At 42.0% G+C, this 25,976-nt stretch overlaps 1 protein-coding gene across 1 annotated transcript in view; it reads right to left on the bottom strand.

Annotated features, from left to right (window-relative positions):
• Positions 1–25,976, bottom strand: part of LOC126184061 (serine/threonine-protein kinase PLK1-like) — a 261,222-nt gene that overhangs the window by 52,278 nt on the left and 182,968 nt on the right. Inside the window, exon 3 of the mRNA XM_049926421.1 lies at positions 5,652–5,759. Within this exon, the coding sequence (XP_049782378.1) occupies positions 5,652–5,759 (108 nt within the window). The remainder of the gene's footprint in view (positions 1–5,651; positions 5,760–25,976) is intronic.

Here is a 25,976-nt window from a genome sequence, read left to right as displayed (position 1 = left end):
AGGTCCGTCACGGTATTATGAGCTATTCCACGACTTTTGTCGCCTCAGTGTACGCTATATTTCCTCTACAGATGCCACACGCTTTCACAGTAACTTCCAACCAATCCAAGTCTTCCATTGGCATCCCTAATACTGATTGCAGGTGTGGGTCGCCTTTCTTGTCGCTTTTTATTACTACAGCTAAATATTTATTCGGAGTGAGATGCTCCAGATGTTCATCATTAATCCTGTAATCAGATACTATGGTGTTATTTCTTTGTTAAAATCATGATCTTGCAAAAAATGGCTCTCAGCTCTATGGGACTTATCATCTGAGGTCATCAGTCCCCTAGACTTAGAACTACTTAAACCTAACTAACCTAAGGACATCACACACATCCATGCCCGAGGAAGGATTCCAACCTGCCACCGTAGCGGTCGCGCGGTTCCAGACTGAAGCGCCTAGAACCGCTCGGCCACATCGGCCGGCCATTATCTTGCATTTATCGACATTTGAGTAGAGCTGTCGTTCATCACACCATGTGGAAATTTTGTCACAACCTTTCCGAACTTCCTTACGACGTTTCATTGACGATACTTTCCTACAGACAACAGTATAGTCCACGAACAATCTGATAGTACTGTTGACATCTGATCTATATCTACGTCTATACTTCGAAAGTCACCTTACTGTGTGTAGCAGAGAGTACTTTGTGTACCAGTCTCTTCCAATTTTCCTGTTCCAGTGGCGTATGTTTCGCGGAAGAAACGTTACCGATAAGCCTCCGAGTTAGCTAGAATCTCTTATTTCATGTTGAGGGTCTCTTCACGAGATATACGCACGATAAAGCAATATATTGGTTCGCTCATGTACGAACGTGCACTCTCAGAATTTTAACGGCAGACCATATCTTAACGCAGAATGCCTTTCATCGACTTTTATCATCCACTGGAGTTGGTTTATCACCTCCATGACGCCTTCGCGCTTACTAAATTAATCTATAATAAACATAATGCTCTTTGTATCCTCTCTATTTCCTATATCAACCCTGTCTGGTACGTACCCAGACTGCCGATCAGTATTGAAGTACTGGTAGAACAAGGGTTTTTTAAGCTACAGCTTCTGTAGACTGAGAATATTTGCTCCGGATTCTTCTAGTGGGTGTCTCTGGCGTCTCCCAATCTGGATTAGTTCTATGTGGTAGTTACTTCTTCAATAACTCCCTATGTATACACTCTGATATTTTGAGAGAAATTCTTCGATCCAGTCACATAGTTGGTCTGATATCAGTACACTCTTATTTCGTTGATAAGACGGCAGTGCAGAACTTTATCGAAAACCTTTCGGAAGTTAAGAAACACGGCATCAGCCTGGGAGGCGCTATACTACTGGGTCTCGTGGATGAGCAAAAAGGGCAGTGTTTCACGCGATTGTTTTCGGAACCCACGTTGATTCTTACACAGTTTTTCGGCCCCCAGAGATGTCGTAGCACGCGAGCATAAAACAAGTTCCAAAATCCTGAAACAGGCCGAGATATATGTCTCTAGTTTAGTGGGTCTGTTCGAAACGTGAACGACCTGCGCTTTTTCCCAATCACTGGGAATGGTTCGCTAGTCTAGTGACCTACGGTTCACTGATACTAGGAGAGGATCAAGTACTTTTACACACAGTGTAGAATTGTACTGATGTCCCATCAGGTAAGTGGCCTTTCCTCTCTTTAGCGATTTCAGTTGCTTTTCTATACCATGGTCAATTATTTCGATATCTGTCAATTTGACATTCGTATAACGATTTAAATGAGTAATTACAGTTCAATATTTCTTACTGAAACATGGCTGGAAACGTGTTTAATATTTCGCCCTTCTCTGTCATCCTTCGTTTCGATGCCATTATCGTCACAAGAGTTTCTGAACAGATAGATGGCTTCGCTACGTTTACTCGCTTAATGGTAGACGTGAACTACGTAATTGTCCTGTCATATCGATAAATAGAATTCTACTTTCCAATTCAATGAACTTTTCACGCATGGCTCCAAGCCATCCGCACACGCGTCTTTGGACGAGAAGTTGGTCGTGATTTGTGACGTCACAGCGTGAAATTTCACGTTCTCATCTACATCTACGTGATTACTCTGCTATTCACAATAAAGTGCCTGGAAGAGGGTTCAATGAAACACCTTCATGCAGTCTCTTCAAAAATGGCTCTGAGCACTATGGGACTCAACTGCTGAGGTCATTAGTCCCCTAGAACTTAGAACTAGTTAAACCTAACTAACCTAAGGACATCACAAACATCCATGCCCGAGGCAGGATTCGAACCTGCGACCGTAGCGGTCTTGCGGTTCCAGACTGCAGCGCCTTTAACCGCACGGCCACTTCGGCCGGCTCATGCAGTCTCTCTACCGTTCCACTCTCTAACGACACGCGGGAAAAACGAGCACTTAAATTTTTTTGTGCGAGCCCTGATTTCTCTTATTTTATCGTGATGATCATTTCTCCCTATGTAGGTGGGTGCCAACAGAATGTTTTCGGAATCTAAGGAGAAAACTGGTGATTGAAATTTCATGAGAAGACCCCGTCGCAACGAAAAACGCCTTTGTTTTAATGATTGCCACTCCAATTCACGTATTATGTCTGTGACACTATCTGCCCTACTTCGCGATAATACAAAACGAGCTGCCTTTCTTTGTACTTTTCGATTTCATCCGTCAGTCCCACCTGATGCGGATCCCACACCGCACGGCAATACTCCAGAATAGGGCGGACAAGCGTAGTGTAAGCAGTCTCTTTGGTAGACCTGTTGCACCTTCTAAGTGTCCTGCCAATGAAGTGCAGTCTTTGGTTTGCTCTACCCCATAATATTATCTATGTGATCGTTCCAATTTAGGTTATTTGTAATTGTAATCCCTAAGTATTTAGTCGAATTTACAGCCCTCAGATTTGTGTGACTTATCGCGTAATCGAAATTCAGCTGATTTCTTTTAGTACTCATGTGAATAACTTCGCACTTTTCTTCATTCAGGGTCAATTGCCACTTTTCACACCATACAGATATCTAAATCATTTTGCAAGTCGTTTTGATTATCTGATGACTTTACAAGACGGTAAATGACAGCATTATCTGCAAACAATCTAAGATGGCTACGTTACACAACGTTCTGTAGCGCGAAAGACTAAATAACAGACGACACATTCTTGCTACGTGGAGAGGAACGTGGCCAATGAGATGTACGATCGCGTTGTACGTTACAAGCAGAACTTATAAGACGCCGAATTTGATTCCCTGGTTTCCAATATTCGGTGAGTTTCATATTATAACTTACTTTTCATGAATGTGTGTGATTTCGAAGCATCAGCACATGTAAGATCTCTAAAACGTCTCCTTTTGGTTAGAATTTTTGCGATAAAATTATTGGAAATGTGATGCTGGTGGCTAACAAATGTTAACAGTTTGTTGTTTAGGCATAACAACTTCCGTGTTATGAAAGTACGCTGTTTGAAGACAATCGCACAGTGAAAATTCATAGAAGATGCGTTGTTCTTGGTGCCATTTTTTTTTTATAATTGAATATCAGTAACATGTCAGCGATTAAAGCCTTCAGAAGATCTTAACATAAAACGAATGCCTGTATGCTACATATCACAGTGTAGTGTAGTGGATACATGTGTGTAGTTACGAAGTAAAGTGTGGGTGGTTTGCTTCCTTGAGTTTCTTAAAAATGATACTGAAGTTTTCTCCTTGATTTAATAGAATTATGGTCTGTATTATTCCATCTAATGTGAATATAAGAGCGTTCTCTCAGGAGTGAGTTTGTTCCAGTTTGAAAACATTCCAAGGAGCATGGACTAACGAACTGGAAAACTGTTCTGTTTTGTATGTCATTGCCTCATTCGATCGGAATTTGGTGACTATTTTCTCATCCGAAAAACTTGCTTGTTTGAACTCTTGTACTTCACATGTTATAAAAATTCTGCTGCTCAATAGAAACAGTGTTCTAGCAAGAATGAACTTTTCGTTTTATTAAAAGGTGAGAACGATGAAATTTTTATTGTATGTGGAAGACTATTGTAACTATGTAACGCACTACTTGTAATGGAGGTTATAAAAGATGTTTTCACCGCTGAACATAGAACTGCGCCAGACACTTGTCTTATATAGGTGTTGCCTATACCAGTTTCTTTGCCGCTTTAGAACCGTGTCCCTTGACGCTGAACGTTTTTGGTCCCGGAGATGAATTTATGTTGGCCACTCAGGTAATTTGGAAACTAGATCCTCAGAAAATGTATCAGCAACCCTGGAATTTTGTTGGCGGCGTTCAGATTCACCCTGTACACATTTATCTTTGTTTTACGCTGTGGATACGTCTTCCGCACTGTCCCACGTTCGTGCAGCGGCTGCGACTTTCCCACGTACCACACTACTACGGCGCTTAGCCAGCAGCCTATACGCAAGGCGCTCACCACCTAGCTCTTGTGCCGCGCGCCAGACGCGAGAGCAACTGGGGCGTCCCTCTGACTAGAGTCCTGCATGACCGAGTAAGCGAGCACAAAATACGAGATGGGGCGAGCACACCCTAACTAGATAGGCTGCCCGCACTAGGGCTTGTGACCGAGCATAGAAGCCGTGACCGAATACGTAGCACGCAACTTCAAACACATTACACGTGTCATTATCCGTGTGAGACTGCAGCCAGTACGGGCTTCTCATTTGTGGTGTGTGTGTCTCTCTCTCTACAATCATGCAGTGCGAGGAAACCAGTGCAGTAAGACTTAAGACTGAAATCAATGTTTACACTTTGAAGAGACGGGAAGGTCTAAAAAGCCAAGTACGGAGCATATTTTTGGTGGTTGTAGACGAAAAGAGTGCGTCTACTGGATACGTATCGTGCATAAACTGCTCCACATTATTGTGTTTCTAATCGGGAACCACTCTTTTAAAGAAACACAGTTGCAAGAAACCTCACAAAGATACAGCTCCTTCAGGAATACCGGCAGTAATAAAAAATAGTATTACAGCAAAGTGTGTTGCAATGTGTGCTAAAGATATGAGACCTTTTAATGCTGTTTGCGGTGAAGGTTTCAGAGAACTAGGCCAAGAATTAATACATCTAGGTGCGCATTATGGAAAAGTTAACGTGACAGATGTCATGCCACATCCCTCTACTATAAGCAGACATGTCAAAGAACAAACTGATGCAATACGAAACAGTATAATGCATTCTGTTATTGCGGACGTTATTAATAAAACATGTGCTGCGATAGTTGATATGTGGACTGATTCGCATAATCAGGTGCACTATTTGACACATCTCATTACATTAACACAGATTGGTCTCTTCTGATCAATGTGTTATTTACAACAAAATTCCCGGACGTTAGGAAGACGGCAGTAAATATTATAAAAGAAAGTGCTCTATGAATTTAGCTGTGTAACGTACCCGTTCTTGGAAACGTTACTTTTGTATTAAAAGAAAGAGAGAGACAGAAATAGTCAGCGGTGACCGGTCATGCTCGGTTATCCGCGTGTCCGGAATCCGGACAACAGACATGGCGCGAGTACGTGACCGAGCCGAGTCCTATGGGGCCGGACACGAGCGGCTCGGTCCCCATGTCAACAGGCGAGCCGTGACCGGTCAAACATGGAGCGTTGCAGCACTCTACCTCTGACTTACCTTGTGGATGTGGTGTCGCTTGGTGATCCTGTTCTTCGGGATGATCTTGCCAGCGTACACTGTATCCGTCGTTAGGTCCATCAACTCGTGGACACGTGCGAAGCCACCCTGAAATCAAATTGTACCAATTACTGAACATGTACTCAAGTGTGTCGTCTGCTGCTACGATTTTCGGTACATACATTAAAAAAAAAACTGTGCCTGCTATTTGCTAGGTTGTATTTTATGGCATGCTGTGCATTTCTTTCGATCTCAATGAAATTTGAGCCTAATCAGATGATTACCATCAAGTTTACATTTGTACCAAGTGGGAGAATACTTCACACAGAAATCTGTAGAGACTTTTAGATACATTCGTAATTATCGTAAACTGCTAGTCTGCGTACTAACGTTTACTGGAATATTTTTCTTCATTGCCGTTTGACTTTACCAGGATCATTTTGCGCTATAAATTCTGACACACCCTGTATAAGCAGTTTCTTGTGAAATAATGCGGTCTGCGCTCTTTTGCAAGATTAGAAATAAGAACGCAATTAGCAAAATGCCTGCGTCGCTAAAGGAACGGCGACGGCGCGCCAGTTTTGCTGGCACGGAATATCGAAGCTGACTATTCTTATATCTGGAGCATATTTCGCTGCCAAGGGGCCGCATTCGGATTGTTGCCTGATAGAGCGCCATCACTGCATGCGCTCCGACGTTCACGTCTAATTACTTTTGCTAAGCTGGAGCACTCCCACAGAGTTGTTCTGAAACTTAACTTCTGCGAATCACGCAGCAGTTCCCTTGTTGGTCACGATGCAGTAACTTTAGCGGACTTACTGTCCTGCAGTCGTCTCGTATATGATTAAAACCAAGGGAAATACTTTAAAAGGTACCTTAAAACATGCACTTGGCTCTGCTCCGAAATGAGATGAGAAACACATCATACGGTGTAGTTTTAACTAGTCAAGACGTCCCAGTTTCGGCATTGCTGTTATTAACAGATATCTGAGCGGATGAGAGAAATGTTATCTGCATCCCCTAGTCTTATCTGCATCCAATTCAAGCTCACGTGAAATACTTAAAGCATTAGACCCAGAAATATTCATTAAAATACGTATGAGATGTTATCAGATATATAGAACTGGTAATATCTAAGACCACCTTAAAGAAAGTATCATTATAATTATACTGAAGAACAACAAAGCAGTTACATCTGATCACAGGACTTTGAGCATCCTAACACTTCGAAAATATTAACAAGAATAATACAGAGACGCACTAAGAAAAAAATATGAACACAATTTACCTGAAGAACAATTTTGCTTAACGGTAAACGGAGAAAATTACCTAGCTCTTTAGACCTCAGGAAGCACTCGACACTGTCAAATGGAAGAAACTAACAGAAGTACAAAAAATTATTAAACTGGACTACACAGACAGAAGAATAATTGAAAAAGGTCAAAAAGCGATAGTGAAGATAAGAAATACACAAAAAGAAGCCAGAATTTTTACGGCGTTAGTCATAGGTACATGCAATACGAGTCCAAGGAATACTGTAAATCGAACGCAATAATTGAGAAAGAACACAAACTTTCAGGTTTGCGTCTGAAAACGCTATAACAGCTCCCGATGAAAGTAATCTCTGCCTTTGAAGTTATTAGTACAGTACTAAAGAATGTTTACAAAAAGAAAACTAACTCTAAAAAGACATACTTGTGTGCTCGAAGAAATCAAAAGTAACAAATATTACAATTAATGAAAAGAAAATAGACAAGATCATTCGAATATTTAGAGCTAAGTTGACGGATGACGGCAAGAACTCATAAAACAATGAATTAGAGAAAGAAAATTAATTTCATGACTAAAAGAAAGTGCTTTGATCGAGCAATAAAGATACTGAAATGAGGTAAACAAGGTGGTTAACAGCTTCATTTGGGTCCAGCACTTTGTGGCTTCAATACGAAAAATGAAGTTTCTGCAAGCATTTGAGGTATGAGGCTCTAGATACCGGTTTAAGATGAAGTGAACAGATAGAACCACTACCCAGGAAGTCCTGCAAACAGTTTGTGAAGAAAGGCCATTTAGGAGAATAACAGTGAAGAAGACACGAATGGATTGGTTACATAATACGACACAACCACACTGCAAGTTAACATAGCCCAAGAAGCCCACGATGGCATTTTTCACCCAGCCATTCTTTGTACAGCTTCATTTGTAATATGAACAAACGCACTGGTTGGCAACATAACGCGAGCTGTACTGCATCAGTGAACCTCAAAATATTTGTGCTATGCATAAAGGGGTGGAAAACACAGCTGCACATTACAAAGCAAAGGACGCTGCAGCGTTCAAAATGCATTCGATAAAAACGTTATACTGAGCTAGAAATAAATGCATTGCTGCCGACTGAAAACGAATGAAAGTGCTAATAGCGTCGTGGCATAAATAAAACTGTACAGTGATTGGCTTTTGCTATATACCTTCAAGGAATTTTCTTTGACTCTTTCTGTGACCGGATCTCTGACGGTACGCTTGCACGTTCATTTGCTGAAGTGTCTCTCTTAATTTCCATCCCACAGAACGTAGTTGCCGATCATGACATATTAATATAAAATAGGGCTGACATATTGCCAAATGTTAATCCCATAGTTCCTTTATCAAATGTACACTAATTCGTCATGATGTTAAAACCTATTTAACGCGCTGTAATTTTCAATGTACTAAGCGTTGCATTGCATACTTGAAAATACTCTTATATTTAAGAGAAACGTTGGTAGGTTCACTGATGTGCCGAACATTATATCATGGATGAGAAACGAAAGTCAAACCGCAAATCTAAGATTCCAATTGATGGAATGTTTTAGAACAACCTTCAGGTAGCATTGTGGCAGCTTATGGTAATTATGTGATCTCTGTTAACAATAATGACTTGGATGTAAGGCGGTTGCTGGTACGGCGGAAGCAGGAAATGGATCTTGGCTTCCCGCACTGCAGCGAACGACCGTCGCAGGTTGCAAGAGGAGAACCGTACCGGAAATGACCGCGCCAGGTACATATAGTCTGCGGCCGCGAGCTCGGCTCCAGTTCACCATGGCACTGGAGGGTGAAGCTTTGACAATGCCAGCCACTAGTGCTGACGAAACGTCAGTAAAATCATTAGATGACCGAAGAACCCGAGACAGAAGCCAATAGGCAGTTTGTCAACAAGTGGCAACGAAATCCTTAACAATTTTTGAAGCAGGATGTTCATGGTAAAGATAACAAGCGCATTTCGCCGTCTTTAGCCCTTGCAGACGTCAGATACCCATCTAACGTCTGGTGTACTCGACTCAATCGAGCTAAGATGCTGAGTCTGTCAGCAATGTGTAATAATAACAATTATTATCTATCGCTTGTAGTGCAAATTAGCGGAGGTCGCAATATCCGCAATGTTCTTTTCGTCTTAACCACGGAGCAATTATTAATGCAGATATCCGCACGGACTTCTAGAAATAGAACAGTACACTCAACATCTGTCTACATCTACAGGACTGAAATTCACACGTAGATGTTTGACACAGGGTTCATAGAACCACTTTCAGACTATTTCATGGCCGTCCCATTGACGAATCGTGAGTGGGAAAAGTGAATACCTAACTCTTACCGTGCGATCTCTCATTTCTCTTATTTTGTTACGATGATTAGTAAACCGTATGTCGGAGGGAATCAGCAATATATTTTCGCAGTCGGAGCAGAAAGCTGGTGACTAAAATTTTGTGGAAAGAGCTTGCCGAAATGAAATATGTCTCCTTTATTTCGCAATAATACAACTTTTTCGGTGTCAACACTACCTGGTAAGGATCCCATACGACGAAGCAATATTCACGAAGAGGACGGGCAAACCTACTGTAGACAGACTCTCTTAAGAGATTTGTTTCACCTTCTAGGTGTTCTGCCGATAAAATTGTCTTTGGTTCGCCTTCTCCCCAACATTTTGTATGCCTTGGTTCCAAATTAAGTGGGCATTTATTTTAATCGAAAACCTTTTCATTTGTATTTATTGTGTAATCGAAATTTAAAGTAAGTTTTTAGAACTCGTGTGAAATACGTAACTTTTTATCGTTAAGGGTCATTACCTACATCTTTTCGCACAATACAGGTACCATGTGTCAAATATTTTGCATTTCGTTTTGACCTTCTGATGATTTTACCACACGGCAATCGACAGAGATTATGCCAGCAGTAATCTCCACACTACTTTAATAGTCGATACTTTTAACTTTCGATGAAGTCAATTTTTTATTCAGAGGACGCGTTTCAACATTCAAGTTTCGTCATACGGCGTCCGTCTCTGAACTTCAGATTCGCACTAAGTTTCCTAACCTTGTGGCGAGTCTAGAGAAACGTTTGGAACAGTTTCAATTCCTATGTTTCGCATGCCTTCCACTATCACTGATGCATTTGCTCAACGATCATTGTTCACATCTTCATAAATAGTCTGCAAGCAGCTGCTCAGCACATGGAAAGAAGTAACTTCGTACGAGTGCTAGTCATTTTCTTTCCTCTACCAATCGAAAAAGGAGCGAGGGGAGGGAAAAATGCCTCTGTATGAGCGTAAATCTTTTCAACATGGCTATTTATAAAATTTAATAGACTGATTTACCAGAGACGACTACTAGCCAGCAAAATTATTTATTTTTGCAACATGATTCGAGGTATGACATCAAACAAAAATTGCAACACAAAAAATTTAACACGAATACCCACAAATCTTACTGCTTTATTTTCCTGTCATGGGATATGTCGTAGCCTGCTTGCGAAGAAAGAAGTATAATCCATTTGTTACACCTAAGTTTAATGTTAGCACGCGCGAGGCTGTTAATCACAGTCCAGATTTTTAATCATCAGAGATTAATGTAGAAGCAAGTCGAGAAGTACTTAACAATCTTAAGCCCCTCTAACTTTGAGAGAACTCGTCCGTAATCGCCTTACACCCTCAAAATTTCGCTAAGTATCGAGCCTAATTAAAGACGAACAGTCTGATGGTAAACACCGCGCAACTCAGCAAGGGAGGGTCCGGTGACAATCTACAGTGACGAATCTTCAAACAATACTGTCATTAAGCGATTGGCGTGTATCATTTCAAGGCATTAACGAGGTGCGACCAGGGCAGGAGAGAAACTCTAGGGCGCATAGTCACTGATCACTCTACTAGATGAGAACACTAATATAATTTTAGTAAAATCTTTACCAATTCCATTTTTATATGCTACAGTCAATTTCTTGCTTTAGTGTCCAACAAGAGACCACAGTGATTTCAAATTGTGTGTCACTTGGAGAAGCAAACCTGGCCATGCTTTCTGTAGCATCTGTTTTCGCGAAGAATGAACACCAGTTCATAAAAACCTCGTAAAAATATTCCTGTTTTAAACCTCTCATCACAGGTTTGTACCGTCGTTTTCCTTTAACAGACACACACTTGGAACTGTTGAAATTAAAGTGATTCCATTACGAATCAAAATCCGACTAATCTGACTGCGCCTTCACTTTAGTAAAACAATGTAACGCTTCTGAATTTTACGAAAACGAATGATGCAAAAGTAAGTATTTTCTTTACCCTTTATCAAAGCTTCTTCCTTGTTTGCAGTTATCTTCGTGTGTTGAATTGCAATTTAATTATTATACTTTCCTTCATATTCTACAACAGGGTTTCTCGGCCAAAAACCTTCGAATTGATAACTACATAACTCGCCTCAAAAAGGTAGTTTTATGTATGCCTTCAGAAACACTTTGAATGAATTTGGACGTTACCAATACTCGGGGGCGGGAGGGAAAGAGGGAGGGAGGGGGCACATGTACTATGTTAGAACACAACGGACGTGCTTATTTCTAGCTTGGGTCTGCATTGTTTGTGTCGGAGTTGTGTGCTCAAAAGTACTCATTTGATGAAACGTAGAGGAATTACCTTTGTTATGTTTTTGACACAAAATTTAATCGCACTTCTCGAAATATCTAGTTCCTAAACATGCGAAATAAGAGCGGACTGGAGAATGGAGAGAATTAAGTGGAGGAGGAGCGATACGTGCCTTAATGGCAATTGTTTTTACGCACCTTATCGTATTCAACACTCGCAGACCTGAGGTTGACCAAAGGAAGCAGTGACAGTTCGAATCTATCGACTATAGAAGCGTTGCCAACAAATATGATACTATTCGCTAACAGTTGTCTGTTTCACACACACACACACACACACACACACACACACACACACACACACGCTTGTCGATAGGCGGCGCGCAAGACAACGTACGCGACCTACTGCTGCACGGATTTAATCAGAAATGTTTACTGGCGGACCCAGATTAATTCTCTGCACTTCTAAACATGTTAAATCAGTCTTATTAATGGTTGCCCACTTCGCTTTGAACCTAGACAAAGTGTTAAATTTGCGACTATTAGAACGTCGGTCATTATAACTGTGAACTCCAACCACTTCCTGAGAGATACAGAGATCCGACAACTGACTGGAAAATTTACGCCACTTACAGTTCTTACACCGATTCCAACTAGCGTGTAACCATTTCCGCCGACAATCCCCACGTAATGAAACAAGAACACACTTAAAAGTCTGGAAGGGGGGGAAAAGTCACACGAAAACATGACACTGATTTCCCCGGAATGAAATCTACTTCATTGGCTTCAATGAAAGCCTCGTGGGGTCTGTCTCGTTCACTAAATACCACTGTCCCGTTAGCTGTTTGGCTTCACAATCGAATTTGAGGTCTGTGCCCAATGAGCGCCTGCACGCTCGCTCGACGGTAACACTCGCCTAAAAACCCAGAATGACTCTACCAGAAATCCACACCCGCGCACGATAACTCAGTTCGGATTCTCCCATTTTTCTGTAGTGCAAGAAATTTCAATTGTGGTGTGCCTTCTGCAATAGTAAGTGGCAATGTCTTTGGGTCAACATGGGAACAGGTTTCCAGAATGAGATATTCCCTCTGCAGCGGAGTGTGCGCTGATATGAAACTGCCTGGCAGAAGTAAAGCTGTGAGGACGGGGCCTGAGTCGTGCTTGGATAGCTCAGATGATGAGCACTTGCCCGCGAAAGGCACAGTTCCTGAGTTAGAGTCTCGGTGCGGCACACAGTTTTAATCAGCCAGGAAGTTTCATGGGAACAGGTAGTGGCTGTCTGCTGCGAACCTTTTATGTTCAGCAATGTGTGCTGAACGCTGTGCTTCGAAACACTTGTGCCTGCACCAGCATTGTACTTTGTTGTAAGATCTGCCACAGACCGCCACAAAGCCTGACTTTCAGAGGGGGGCAAGCTTCCGATCGCCACTTTTAGTGATATGTGAACGTTCAGCACTTTTTCGCCTATTCGTGGCTTCACCGTCCTCCAATCACTTTCCACAGATACTATCACGCCAAGAACTGACCATCTTAGCCGTTTCGAGATGATGTTTCCCAGCCGCCGGGCTATAGCGATCAGCCTTATGCGAGAGGCTTTCTCAATTTGCGGCCACCGTCGTCACTAGAGTTATTCCTGCTCCATTTTTATACCTTCCTTGCCGCATCACGTGCCGGCAAAGCCACCACGTGGTATTCACTCTCATGGTGGGCAGTGGTCATATTGTTTTGGCCAATCAGAGAGTATGCTCAGTTATTCAGTACCCATCCATTCTGAATACGTGGGCAGAAATCGAAGATACATGTATGCACTGAGAGTAAGTCCGTTTCTACGAGTTTTAAATGAAATTTACCCTTGGATCTTGGACAGATGAAAGTGAAGTACACAGCAGTTAGTGTGTTGTCGTCCATTATGAGTGGAGACGTCTATTCAGTCAGACTGCGTCCACTTTTTTACTCAAGCATCAAATTATACAATGTCCAGTATTGTCCTTTTGAGTTACGCATTACTTCTCGTAACTGACAATGAGATATATCTCAGAAAATAAACGGACCGTGAACTGGAGTGTGTATTTCCCCGTCATATACTTACAGATTCGTGTACTTCTAAGAAGTGAGGCCCCTCTATTCAGTAACTATGGACAATTACTATCGAATATGGGGGGGGGGGGAGTGGGATTTGGCATTTCAAATGTACAGTAATTCTGGAGATATACTGAAAACACAACAGTGCTTTACAAATTTGGATATTTCAAGTTGTTTTAAGTCAAAATTTGTGTGTAGTTGGATACTAATGAAGATTTTAATATGTATTTGAATATTACGAAAAAAATTCGAATAACTGGAAATCAAAAATTGATAACTAAGTTGCAAATTAAGGATGAACAAACACCCGAAAATGTTCGCGAGCTGCCTATGCGGAAGCCCCCGTGTCACAAGTCTTCTGATTCAAACATCTTCATAGGATGGAGTTAACTAAGAAGCCCAGGGACACGACGCCGGAGGTGAATAGAACTAGTAGCTTCAGTGCTGGTAATTAAGGAAATGCTGTGGTTTCATAAATGATTAAGTGTCCAGTCAATGAAAGTTATTTGCTTCAAAAACTCTTGGAAGGATCGATATCGCCCAGTTTTCCTCAAAAAAGAAGAATGTTTAAAATAGTCAGAACTCTGTTCTGCCAAACAATTACTGGAAGGCAAATTTCATCTTCACTGAAATTTTCTAGTGATGTCCTGATAAATATAATGAACTTGCGTTAACTTGTATTACTAGCGATTAACATGGCACAATAAATAAATGCGTTTCTCTCGGTAAAATTTTTTTTATCTAAGTATCCTTCTGTATATACATCGACACACTGCGCAACACAGTTCAGTGCATGGCAGAGGGTACTTCCAATATAGGTCTACCAGTTATTAGGGCATCTTCCCGTTCCAGTAACATATTGCGTGCGGGAAGAATAACTGCTTTAAACGCTTGTGTATTTGCTGTAATTAGTCTAATCTTGTCACATGGAAGACACACGTAGGAGGTTATTTATTTCTGAAAATATCATTTAAAGTTGGTTCTTGACACTTTGTTAGAAAGCTTTCACGGGATAGTTTGCGTTTATCTTAAAACATCTGGAAAGGCAAATAGAAGCTGAAAAAACTAAACTGACAACGAGTCAAGCCTGTGACATGGGTGTTGCCTTCTCTGTATACGTTCATTATCCCTTGCTAGTCTCATTTGTTGTTCGTTACGCACACTTTAACAGCAGTCGAGGATAGGTCACAAGAGTGTTTCGTACAGACGCCTTCGTAGGTTACTGCATTTTCCTAGTACTCTACAACTGTTACCTCCTTTACTTACGACTGAGCCAATTTCATATCCCTACTGAGCCAATTTCATATCCCTACAATTCTTACATCCGGCATTTGACTTGACCAATTCCAGTTACGACTCAATATTTAGTCATCGGATACTACGTTTTTTTCCGCTTTGGGAAGTGCATAATTTTACATTTCTCAACCTTTAGAGAAATTTGTCAATCTCTGCATTGCATTGAAATCTTTTCGAGATCTGCCAATATTTGTGCAGCTTTTTTCAGACAGTACTCCATTACGGATAACCACATCATCTGCGAAAAGTCTCGAGGATTATATTAATACTGCCTGCAAAGTCACATCAACAAGGGTCAACATACTTCCCTGGGGTTACACCTGAAGTAACTAGTAAATCAGTAGATGACGTCAATCCAAAATAAAACGCTGCGTCCTCCCTATCAAGAAATTTTCAATCCAGTCACGATTTTAGCCTGATACGCGATACGGTCGTATTTTCGATATTAAGTATGTATGGTACCATGTCAAATGCTTTAAGTCAAAAAATACTGCGCCTATTGGACTGGGCCATGGCTTTCAGAAATTCATAAACGATGTTCTTGGAATCCATACTGCTTGGCAAGGAGGAGGTCATTCCGTTCGAGATACGAACAATATTCTCTGCAATAGCTTAACGACCACTTGTTGTTCTAGCTGTGGGCCATTAGCGAACTCTGACGTCTTGTCTCTCGCTGTCAAGCGTCGGTGCGTTTATTCTATTAGCGCCCTGAATTACTTTTAAGGAAGCGGTCAGCAACTGGACGCTGCTGACAACATCGGCCGACCTCTGTTCGCAGCTGTGGCTGCGACTGGTGATGTCACGCACGGGTCAAGAGTTTGTCGCTACGGATAACCCGACAACCCGGACGTTTCTCCAACTTTTACACTCACTCCGGCGCCCGTGTAAAGACTTCCTAGTTGCCAGCACCCTCTGCAAGCGTTTAGTAAATGAACTTTACGCTACCACCGAATCTGATGTCTCGTGTCAAAACACGTAGCAGCCCTTATCTTGATTGTGCCGTCCCGTCATACATTTCAGTGAAGGATTAGGTATACGTGTGGGAGCTTACAAGGAGACATCTACAACCCTACAAAATAGTGGAGACAACAATAAATCTATACGGATTTATGTACTGACGGTATGAAATGACTTAAGTTTCGGGCAAAATTCCTCATTTAGAAAATATGCATTTTACTACTACGCAACTTTGACAGTGGGATACTTCCTCCCCTCTCCCATCCCCCTCTTTCCCTCTCCCTCTAACTGAGGTCAAAAATACTTGCACTAGGCGATCGAATTTTTTCCGTAAAGAAATATATTTTTAGGTTTCAATAAAACTTGAGCCACTAACTATAGCACAAATGTGTGTAAATAAGTTTGAGCAATAACATTCTTTTGTTTGATTAATTGCGCGGAATCCAATTTTTTAAAATTATTCTGCAAACACGGCTGCTATTACATTGTTAAAAAACGAAGGATGCTGTTTTCTGTGGTTTACATTTCCGCTGTCGGTTCTTTGGTCCTAAACGCTACTGCAATTTTGTTATTGTTTTTAGGTCTGCCTGTACGACTAAATAAAAAGCTTTAAATAATAGACATACGTAAAAAGGAAGAGTAATGTTTAGAGTCCCATGGAGGACTAAGTTTTTAAAGACTGGGCACAACCTCGGACTAGGGAAGGAAATCGTCTGTGTCCCTCTTCAGAGAAACCATGCCTGTTTTCCTTAGCAGTTTAAGGAAACATGTAAGAACCTAAATCTGGATGCTTGGTCAAGGATTTAAAACGCTGCAGAATGTGAACAATCCAGTTTCTTACCGCTGAGCCATTTCTCTTTGTTGCACGTATTTTCTTCGTTTTACAAGACACGATCGAAGAACAGGGGGAAAAACACGCTTACGTTTGTATTCGTGGCACATGAATATGTAGGCACAGAAATATGCTCGTAAGTGCATCAAAACGAGGCTACAAGATCCTACTAATAAACTAGAAATATATCAGACACAGAACAGATGAGATCGACAGCCGCAGCATATCGTTATTAAAATTTTAAAACCGTCTGCACCCAAAGCAGTATATGGTCTGTATACCGTGGTTACCGCCAAAATCATGAAGACGAAAAGAATACATATTTTCCCGTATCTAGTACATAGGGTGCGTCATGATCTGGGAAGATATCTCCAGGGCCGCCTGTTGCTATGGACATATCAATTACAGTTAGTTTGTTTTTACTCCTTGATTTGTTCACTTAATAAAGAAAAAATTAATGATGTGACAAAACACTGAAGAACTTAAATATCCTGGATATGTTTTTCTCCCACTTATGTACAGCATAACACACTGAAGTCTTTATTTGTATCAGGCATCCCTGGGAAGCTACGCGGAAAAATAAAAATAAAAAAACATCGTACCGTGGCGCTACGCGCAATCTTATAAGAACTTGAGAACTGAATGTTGTCAGCGGTGACAAAGTGTAAAATCTCGCGGTACATGCTTGAGCTCTTAACGAGAAATATAGTCCCCGTCTTCATGGAGATTGTTGTTTACTACGTCTGCAAGTTTTGCAGTTTTGTCACTCTTTCCTCCAGCTTTATGGAGACGCACAGAAACATACGAAAGTTTTCTCCACATTTTTTCATTTTATGAAACAGATGCTTTGCCATATATTTACACAGGAACATGGGCAAAATAACTGAGTTTGTAACTTAATGTTTAACACTACGCACGAATGTTTTTCATCATTTACGACTCGCCTTGGACACGGAGTGAACACGAATACCACCAATTAATTTTCGGAGGTTGTTGAGAGATATCTTCTGACACGTTCATACAACGTAATGTGCAGCGCGGTAGCCTGATAGAGAGAGATGAGCTACCCCCAGTCGATTAATGGCTGTGGGCTGGTACGTCAACCAACTTGGATGTGGTTATTTATGCGGTTTCTCAGTCTTAGGTAAAGGGTGGGCTGGTCCCCAAATTCTGCCTCAGCTATTACAATCCATTAACAGTTACAATACGGTAACACACAGCAAAGTTGACGCGACTCACGGACAGAAGCCGCGCACAGCTTCCCGCCTATAGGTTACCTTAATGACCGTGACCTAAGGAAGGGCATCTGTCCACAAAGTAGAATACTAACATAAAGATTGCCAAATCCTAAAAACGCAGACCCCGTACTAGATGGCATAAACGCAAGGGAAAAAGTTGAGGGATATTTTCCGAGTATTTTTTGTACATTTACAACTGATAGAGCACAGCAATCAATCGCCCTTTTATTGCAGGTTTTATTCGGTAAATCAATTGTCAATGCACCATTTCATAGTATTAATGCATGCAGACTTAGTCTGCAAAGAACTGTGTCCGAACAACAGGGAACTGATGCACTAGAACATACGTTGATACTATGAAATGGTGCATTAATAATAGATAGGCACTAGCCGAAATCTTGATTTGCCGAATAAAACCTGCAAGAGAAGGGCGACTGATTGCTGTGCTCTATCATTTGTAAGTCAAATTACACTCGCTGAGTGCACCCACGTTCTTAATGGAAGGTAATCTGATTTTTTGTGCGCTCGGGGAAAAAAGGACGCACCACGAAGGAATTGTCAGAATGGGCGGAAATTGTGATGTGCATGTACAGACAAACACATCATTACAGTTTCAGAAACATTTGATGATTTATTCAAGAGAAAGAGCTTCACAAATTAAGTAAACAATGCTTTGGTCTACCTCTGACCCTTATGCAAGCAGTTATTCGTCTTGGCATTGTTTAGTAAGAGTTGTTGGATGTCGTCCTGAGGGATATCGTGCCAAATTCTGTCCCATTGGCGTGTTAGAGTGTTAAAATACTGACCTAGTTTGAAGGCCCCGCCCATAATGCTCTAAACGTTCTCAACTGGGGAGAGGGGGGGGAGGGGAGAGAGAGAGAGAGAGAGAGAGAGAGAGAGAGAGAGAGAGAGAGAGAGAGAGAGAGATAGATATTGGGTGACCTATTGGCTGAGATCGGATTTGGAAAGCAGGAAAACAGACAATAAAACCTCTGGCCGAGTGCGGGAGAGCATTATCTTGCTGAAATATAAGCCCAGGATGGCTTGCCGTGCCGGCCGGGGTGGCTGAGCGGTTCTAGGTGCTACAGTCTGGAACCGCGCGACCACTACGGTCGCAGGTTCGAATTCAGCCTCGGGCATGGATGTGTGTGATATCCTTAGGTTAGTTAGGTTTAAGTAGTTCTAAGTTGTAGCGGACTGATGACCTCAGAAGTTAAGTTCCATAGTGCTCAGAGCCATTCGAACCATTTTTTGGCTTGCCGTGAAGGGCAACAAATCGGGGCGTAGAATATCCTCGATGTGCTGCTGTACTCTTAGGGTGCCGCAGATGACGACCAAAGGGTTCCTGTTATGGCACCCCAGACCACCGTTCCTGGCTATCGGGCACTCAGTCAGTCAGGTTGGTATCCCAACGCTGTCCGGGGCGTCTCCAGAGAAGCCTTCACTGGTCATTGGAGCTCAGTTCGAAGTGGGCCTCATCACTGACGACATGCGGTGGGATACCAGCCTGACAACCAGGAGTGATGGTCGATGCCAATTATTTTCATAGCAGGATCGCATTGGTTGTAATCCCTGAGACCCTAACAGCGGCACGTTGACGATGCTCTACTCCTCGTCTGTTGCCCTTCAGGGCAAGCCATCCTGGGCTTACATATCAGCAAGATAATGCCCGCCCGGACACGGCGAGAGTTTCTACTTCTTGTTTTCGTATTCGCCAAATTCTACCTCGGCTGGCAAGGTTGCCGAATCTCTCCCAATTGAAAAAGTTTGGAGCATTATGGGGAGGACCCTCCAAACCGCTCGGGATTCAATATAACGCGCCAATTGGCACGATATGTTTCACGACATCCAGCAACTCTAGCAATCAACGCCAAGCCGAATAACTGTTTGTCTGAAGGCCGGAGGTGCACCAATGCGTTACAGACTTGCTCAGTTTGTGACGCTCTCTCTCGAATAAGTCATCTGATATTTCTGAAATTGCAGTCATTTGTTTTTCTTTGCATGTAAAAGACATCTACCGATTTCCGTCCCATTCGGACAATTCCTTCCTGATGTGCAGTTTTTTGTCTTCGAGTGACTAGTTACACAGTAACAACATTCCATTTGATTTCTTCTACCACCCACTTTACCACTATCTGCATTGCTTTGAAAATATCTGGACAACAGTGCAAACGAAGACAGTGAATGGCCCACGTTGGTAACCAAACAAGACTTATAGAACATACTCACTGTACCTGCTGTTGGAAATAGTGATGCCCACTTTACTTCGCCTACAACCTTGCATTCAGTGCTGCTTGGTTCTGTCTCGCATTTGTTTTACGTCCGTGTTAGTTGCGCTTTAACAGGGATACACAGCTTTAATCAGATGAATTTCAGTTACTATAACGAGCAACCGGACACCACAAGCTCCTTATACCAAAACCAAAGACCTCGGAAAAATAGGTAGACTCCATCGATGGCGCTGCAGTCGGAGGATATTTTGAACCTTCGACTGGGGTGGTAGGAGTCTGGTAAGAAGAGTATTGTGGCTTTCAGCGACACAAATCGAGTATTATATTCTTACTGGAGCATATAAAGGGCCAATACTGACATTGTGGGGTGGCACTTCGAGCCACATGTGTACCTATGTTATAATTAATTGGTAGTCTGCTAAAACAATACCTATATTAAGGACGCGCTAAGTTGGCTGCCGGATCCCAAGTACTGTTCGTCAGTAGACGTCACCATTCCGAAAACTTCGTGCTGACTGTTCTCTGAGACTGCTGTCACTTCCAGCGACCCCGAAGTTGTGACACTAGAATTTCTTGTGTCGTCTGTATGAGAATATGATTAATTTATTAATAACAGTAACTGTACTTACGTTTTAATGCAACATTATACGAGACACGATCACAAATGTTATTAAATGTTTTGCATGCCATTTTTTCCACTCATTATGTTGTATTACAACCGCCTTTGTTACAAGTACTGCATTTGAAGAGGGCAGTCGTGTAATACACATTCGCGAATCCTTGCCATTTCCGTGTGAAAATTTATACCACAGCAATTGATCGGTACGAGTTGCGCACGCCCTTGAGTTGTCAGTCCTGGAAGGCAAACAATAATACATTCCTCCTCTCACATCCTCTAACCCCACAGTGGCTGCACTTCTTACCTTCTACCCTGAGGTAAGTGGCCGAGATTACATAGCTCATTGACAATTTGACAAACATCAATTAAAATCAAACATCTGAAAATATTACTGTCTCTGTAAATACTTTTATTTGCAACTGAGCAGGATAACTACAGTTTTAAAGAGCTCTAAACGGTAGTTGAGTTTTTCGATTCGGCTTTTATCTCCTAGATGATTATTATTATAAAATACAGCTGAGAGCCGCGGGCCGCACGAACACTTGATTCGGGCCGCATTTTCACGACCCCTGATATATACACTGTTTTTTAGTTCTAATTGTACTGTATATACACAATCCTGTTTACGCGAAGAAAGATGGTGAAGAGTTGCGCAGCGTTTAGTTGCACAATTTCGAGAAAGAAAGTAATATTACGTTTCATAGGTACGCTTTTGTATCTTAATGCACTTGCCTGATAAATGTGCGTACAACGTGATATTCTTATAATGAACGTGCATTTATTTGCAGGCTTCCAATTTAAAATTCACAGCTTTTAGAAGAATGGTTAGATGCTGTGAGGAGCAAGGTTTCCGAATGACAATCATTTTCTGTGTTAGGAACATTTCAAGGGAAGATGTTTTCTAGTGAATTATATTCATTGCAGAAGTCTAAGAGATCGTGCTGATCCGTCTGTCGTTTTCCAAACCATGTACAGCAAAACGTAAATTATTTCTGTGAACCATAGGAACTATTTTATTTTAACTACGGAAATTTAAAGACGCTGAGATGCAAGCAATAGGAGATTCTGCAAAATGGCTCTGAGCACTACGCGACTTCTGAGGTCATCAGTCGCCTAGAACTTAGAACTAATTAAACCTAACTAACCTAAGGACATCACACACATCCATGCCCGAGGCAGGATTCGAACCTGCGACCGTAGCAGTCACGCTGTTCCGGACTGAAGCACCTAGAACCGCACGGCCACTCCGGCCGGCAAGGAGATTTTGCACCAGAGTTTACCACCACAATGGCCGCCATTCAGTATGTCCGCCGACCGTCTTAGGCCACTTACGGTATTGTGGGGAACTGACCAAAACGCTCAGAAAATGTCCTTGAACAACCTACAAAATAATGTTGGCAGAGCTCGGGTGCAGCCTGTATAATAGAGTACTGCAACAGACTCCTAAGATCCTACAAAAATTACAGAAACATGGTGAATACGTACGTCAAACATTTGAAAAGTTTTGTAGAGACCACGGGAGAGAAAGCTCTCAAAAGGAAACCGCAGCTGATTTCTTCTTTTTACGAACCACCACATACTTCAATGAACGTAACAAGCACAAGGGTAATTACTTCGCACATTATTATTAGTCTTTCCAGCTCTACGTGGAAGATTCTTAAAACGAATGACAAAATTAAATGTTCCGCTGGAGGGAATTGTCCTCGCCCACCATCTGCGCGTCTCCATGGGAACGGCGACAGCCAGCAGCACACAAAGGCGAATCTCTGAATAAAGAAGCAACAAACGCTGAATTGTGGCAGCCACGCAGCTGTTCCCGACATAATTAGCGGTCTGCACACCAGCCGCAACCGCGGCAGCACGCAATTCCGTCTTAAGTGGGCAACAGGTGCACGCTGAGCCGCACGATCGGCTCTCAGCACGCAAGTTTCAATAACAGCCACGGTCTGCCTGTCACAGGCTGCGCCCAAATTAGCTCTCGGCAATACAGGTCCTGAGATAGTCACAGGAATTTGACGCAAGGTAATTTTAGCTCTACTATTTTAGAACCCCGGTCACGCGACACAGTTTTGAATTGTATACGACGTTCTAATATTTTAGTGTTGTGACACACACACACACACACACACACACACACACACACACACAAACACACACAAACAAACAAACAAACAACTCGCGCGCTCAACTCTATTAACATGCATCAAGGAATAAGAAAGAAACTAACGTAAGAAACGAACTTAGTGAACGTTTAGTGATCAAATGAGTTCATTTTAGGGCGATTTTGGTACTATTTGAAGATACGTGCGAAATAGTTTCTTCTTGCAGGAAATTTTACGTGATGAGCGTAAGTAGTATTAAGGAATAGAACTACGATGTGATTAGTTCCTAGATTCTCTTGTCGTACGAAGTGTAGGTACGAGCCTTTTTCCCTTCTCTTTTTAACAGTGATAAAACTGACATTTTGTACTGGGTAAATGAATGGCTCACTAGCGTACTAAAATTCATCTGTCAAAAATAAAACTAAGACCACTGAAGACCTAATACATGTAGTTAGTAACTTATGCCCAGAGACTGATGGAGAACCATGTCAGGTTCAGATGCGAAGAACGGATTGGATGGCTCCTAGGGGCCAAATCGGCGGTGAAGGACCCACAGTCCACCTCCGCCCCGCAAGCCGAAATATAACGACTTTATCTCTATATCTTGTCGTACTAGCCACTCCATAGGAAGTGTATAGCACGACTTATACGAGGAGCGTTCAATAAGTGACGCAGCATATTTTTGGCTCAAATGGCTCTGAGCACTATGCGACTTAACTTCTGAGGTCATCAGTCGCCTAGAACTTAGAACTAATTAAACCTAACTAACCTAAGGATATCACACACATCCATGCCCGAGGCAGGATTCGAACCTGCTACCGTAGCGGTCGCCCGGTTCCAGACTGTAGCGCCTAGAACCGCTAGGCCACTCCGGCCGGCAGAGAGCTGTCACTGAGTTTCTTTTGGGGAGATTAGATTAGTTTTTCGTTCCATAGATCCGTTCTGAGGAGATCCTCGTGGATATGGAACATGTCAATTTTTTTAAAGCTGAAATAACAAAATTAATAGTATGAATAAATACAATACATCATTTGTTTCTATTAAAAAATTCGCCAATGGAGTAGAAAGAATTGGCCACTAGTACGTCTTTCAGGCTCATTTTAAACTGATCTTTTTTTGTACCTAAATTTTTTTATGTTTGCTGGCAAATTATTGAAGATGAGTGTTCCTGAGTAGTGGACCCCTTTTTGAACTAAAGTAAGTGCTTTTAAGTCCTTGTGCAGGTCATTTTTGTTCCTGGTATTGTATGTATGAACTGAGCTGTTTGTTGGAAAAGGGAGATATATTATTTAGAGAAATTTCATTAAGGAGTAAATATACTGAGGCAGTAGTTAGTATACCCAGTTCTTTGCAGAGGTTTCTACAGGACGTCCGTGAATTTACTCCACAAATAATACGTACTACACGCTTTTGGACTCTGAAAACTTTTGTTTGACTTTAAGAGTTACCCCAAAATATTATACCATATGACATTATGGAATGAAAGTAGGCAAAGTATGCAAGCTTTTTCATTTTTGTGTCGCCTATGTCTGCTAACACTCGAATTGCAAATACAGATTTGTTAAGGCGTTTCTGCAGTTCTGTGATGTGCTTCTCCCAACTGAATTTATTATCAAGTTGTAATCCCAGGAATTTAAGACTGTCAACCTCTTCTATCTACTCCTCTCCGTACTTCATGCATATGCTGGGTGGAAACCACTTACAGGTTCTGAATTGCATATAGTGACTCTTTTCGAAGTTTAATGTCAGTGAGTTGGCTTTAAACCATTTATTAATATCCATGAAAATATCATTAGCAGATCTTTCTAGAACTACACCCGACATACTATTTATTGCAATGCTTGTGTCATCTGCAAACAAAACGAACTCTGCTTCTGGCAGTGTACACAAGAAAATGTACACAAGAAAAAGCAATGGCCCTAATATGGATCCTTGTGGGGCACCACATGTAATTTCTTCCCATTCTGATGGTGACTGATGAGTTAATTCATTAGTCCCTTGCACTACCACCCTTTGTTTCCTGTTAGCGTGGAAAACCAGAACTTCGCAGATATTCAGAGGCGCTTACAAAAGTCTGCGGAAACGTGGCAGTGAACAAAAGCACGGTGAGTCGCTGGGCGACGCTTGTTCATCATCGGAACTAGGTCGCACAAATCTGTCATCTCCCGCGTGCCGACCGGCCTTATTCAGTTGTGACTCCTGCAATGTTGGAACGTGTGGACACTCATTCGAGGTGATCGACGGATCGCAATCACACACCTCGCTGCTCAACTGGACGTCTCTGTTGGTATTGGTGACACACATGTCCACCATTTGGGGTACGCAAGGATGTGTGACCGATGTGTTCCTCGCCACCTAACAGAAGACCATTCAGAGCTTCCATCTGTTTAACCCAATGAAAGGAAGCAGTACATGAGTGATGGGGAGGTTATTGATGCCGCAAGACGTTGGCTCCGACGTCGACCTCCTCCTCCTCCTCCTCCTCCTCCTCCTCCTCCTCCTCCTCCCCCACACACCAAACAGTAAGGTGGTTTAAGGCCGTCGCACTGAACGGATATTATGTCGAATAATAGTGTTTTGTAATTAAAGAGTGGGGAATAATATAGTATAACGGAATCCTGAATAAAACCGACCTGCTTTCAGAAAAAAAATGTGTTTCATTACTCACTGAACGCCTCTAGTAGCAGTTTCATCGACAGCTAAAATCTGTCAGGTGGTGTGTCTCATCCATTTGACGTCGCACGTTTTCTGGAGCTGTGCAGTCTTCGAGCATGTGGCGAGCAACTGATGTTTCTCCACAGCACACTGAGCTGGATCTTGCCGAAATAGAAATTCAGGGGTTACTTGAAATTTCACATGTTGTGGTTGTAGAAATATTTCCGCAAAATTTTAACGTACCTTAAGATGGAACGACTCGGCTTTACAAGACAGCATGCAAAATTGTAAAATCCATTTGAATAGATATAGAAAGCGAAATAAAAATATTTATTTTCATCCCCAGAATCCACACGATCATATTTGAGTGTTATGGCGATACAATTAGTATCTGCCTCTTAGTGAACGGCTGCGGTCAACCAGACCAGCTGATGGT

Source organism: Schistocerca cancellata, chromosome 4 (genome assembly GCF_023864275.1).
Source record: "Schistocerca cancellata isolate TAMUIC-IGC-003103 chromosome 4, iqSchCanc2.1, whole genome shotgun sequence".
Taxonomy (NCBI): Eukaryota; Metazoa; Arthropoda; class Insecta; order Orthoptera; family Acrididae; genus Schistocerca; species Schistocerca cancellata.
This window is presented reverse-complemented; position numbering and strand designations above follow the sequence as displayed.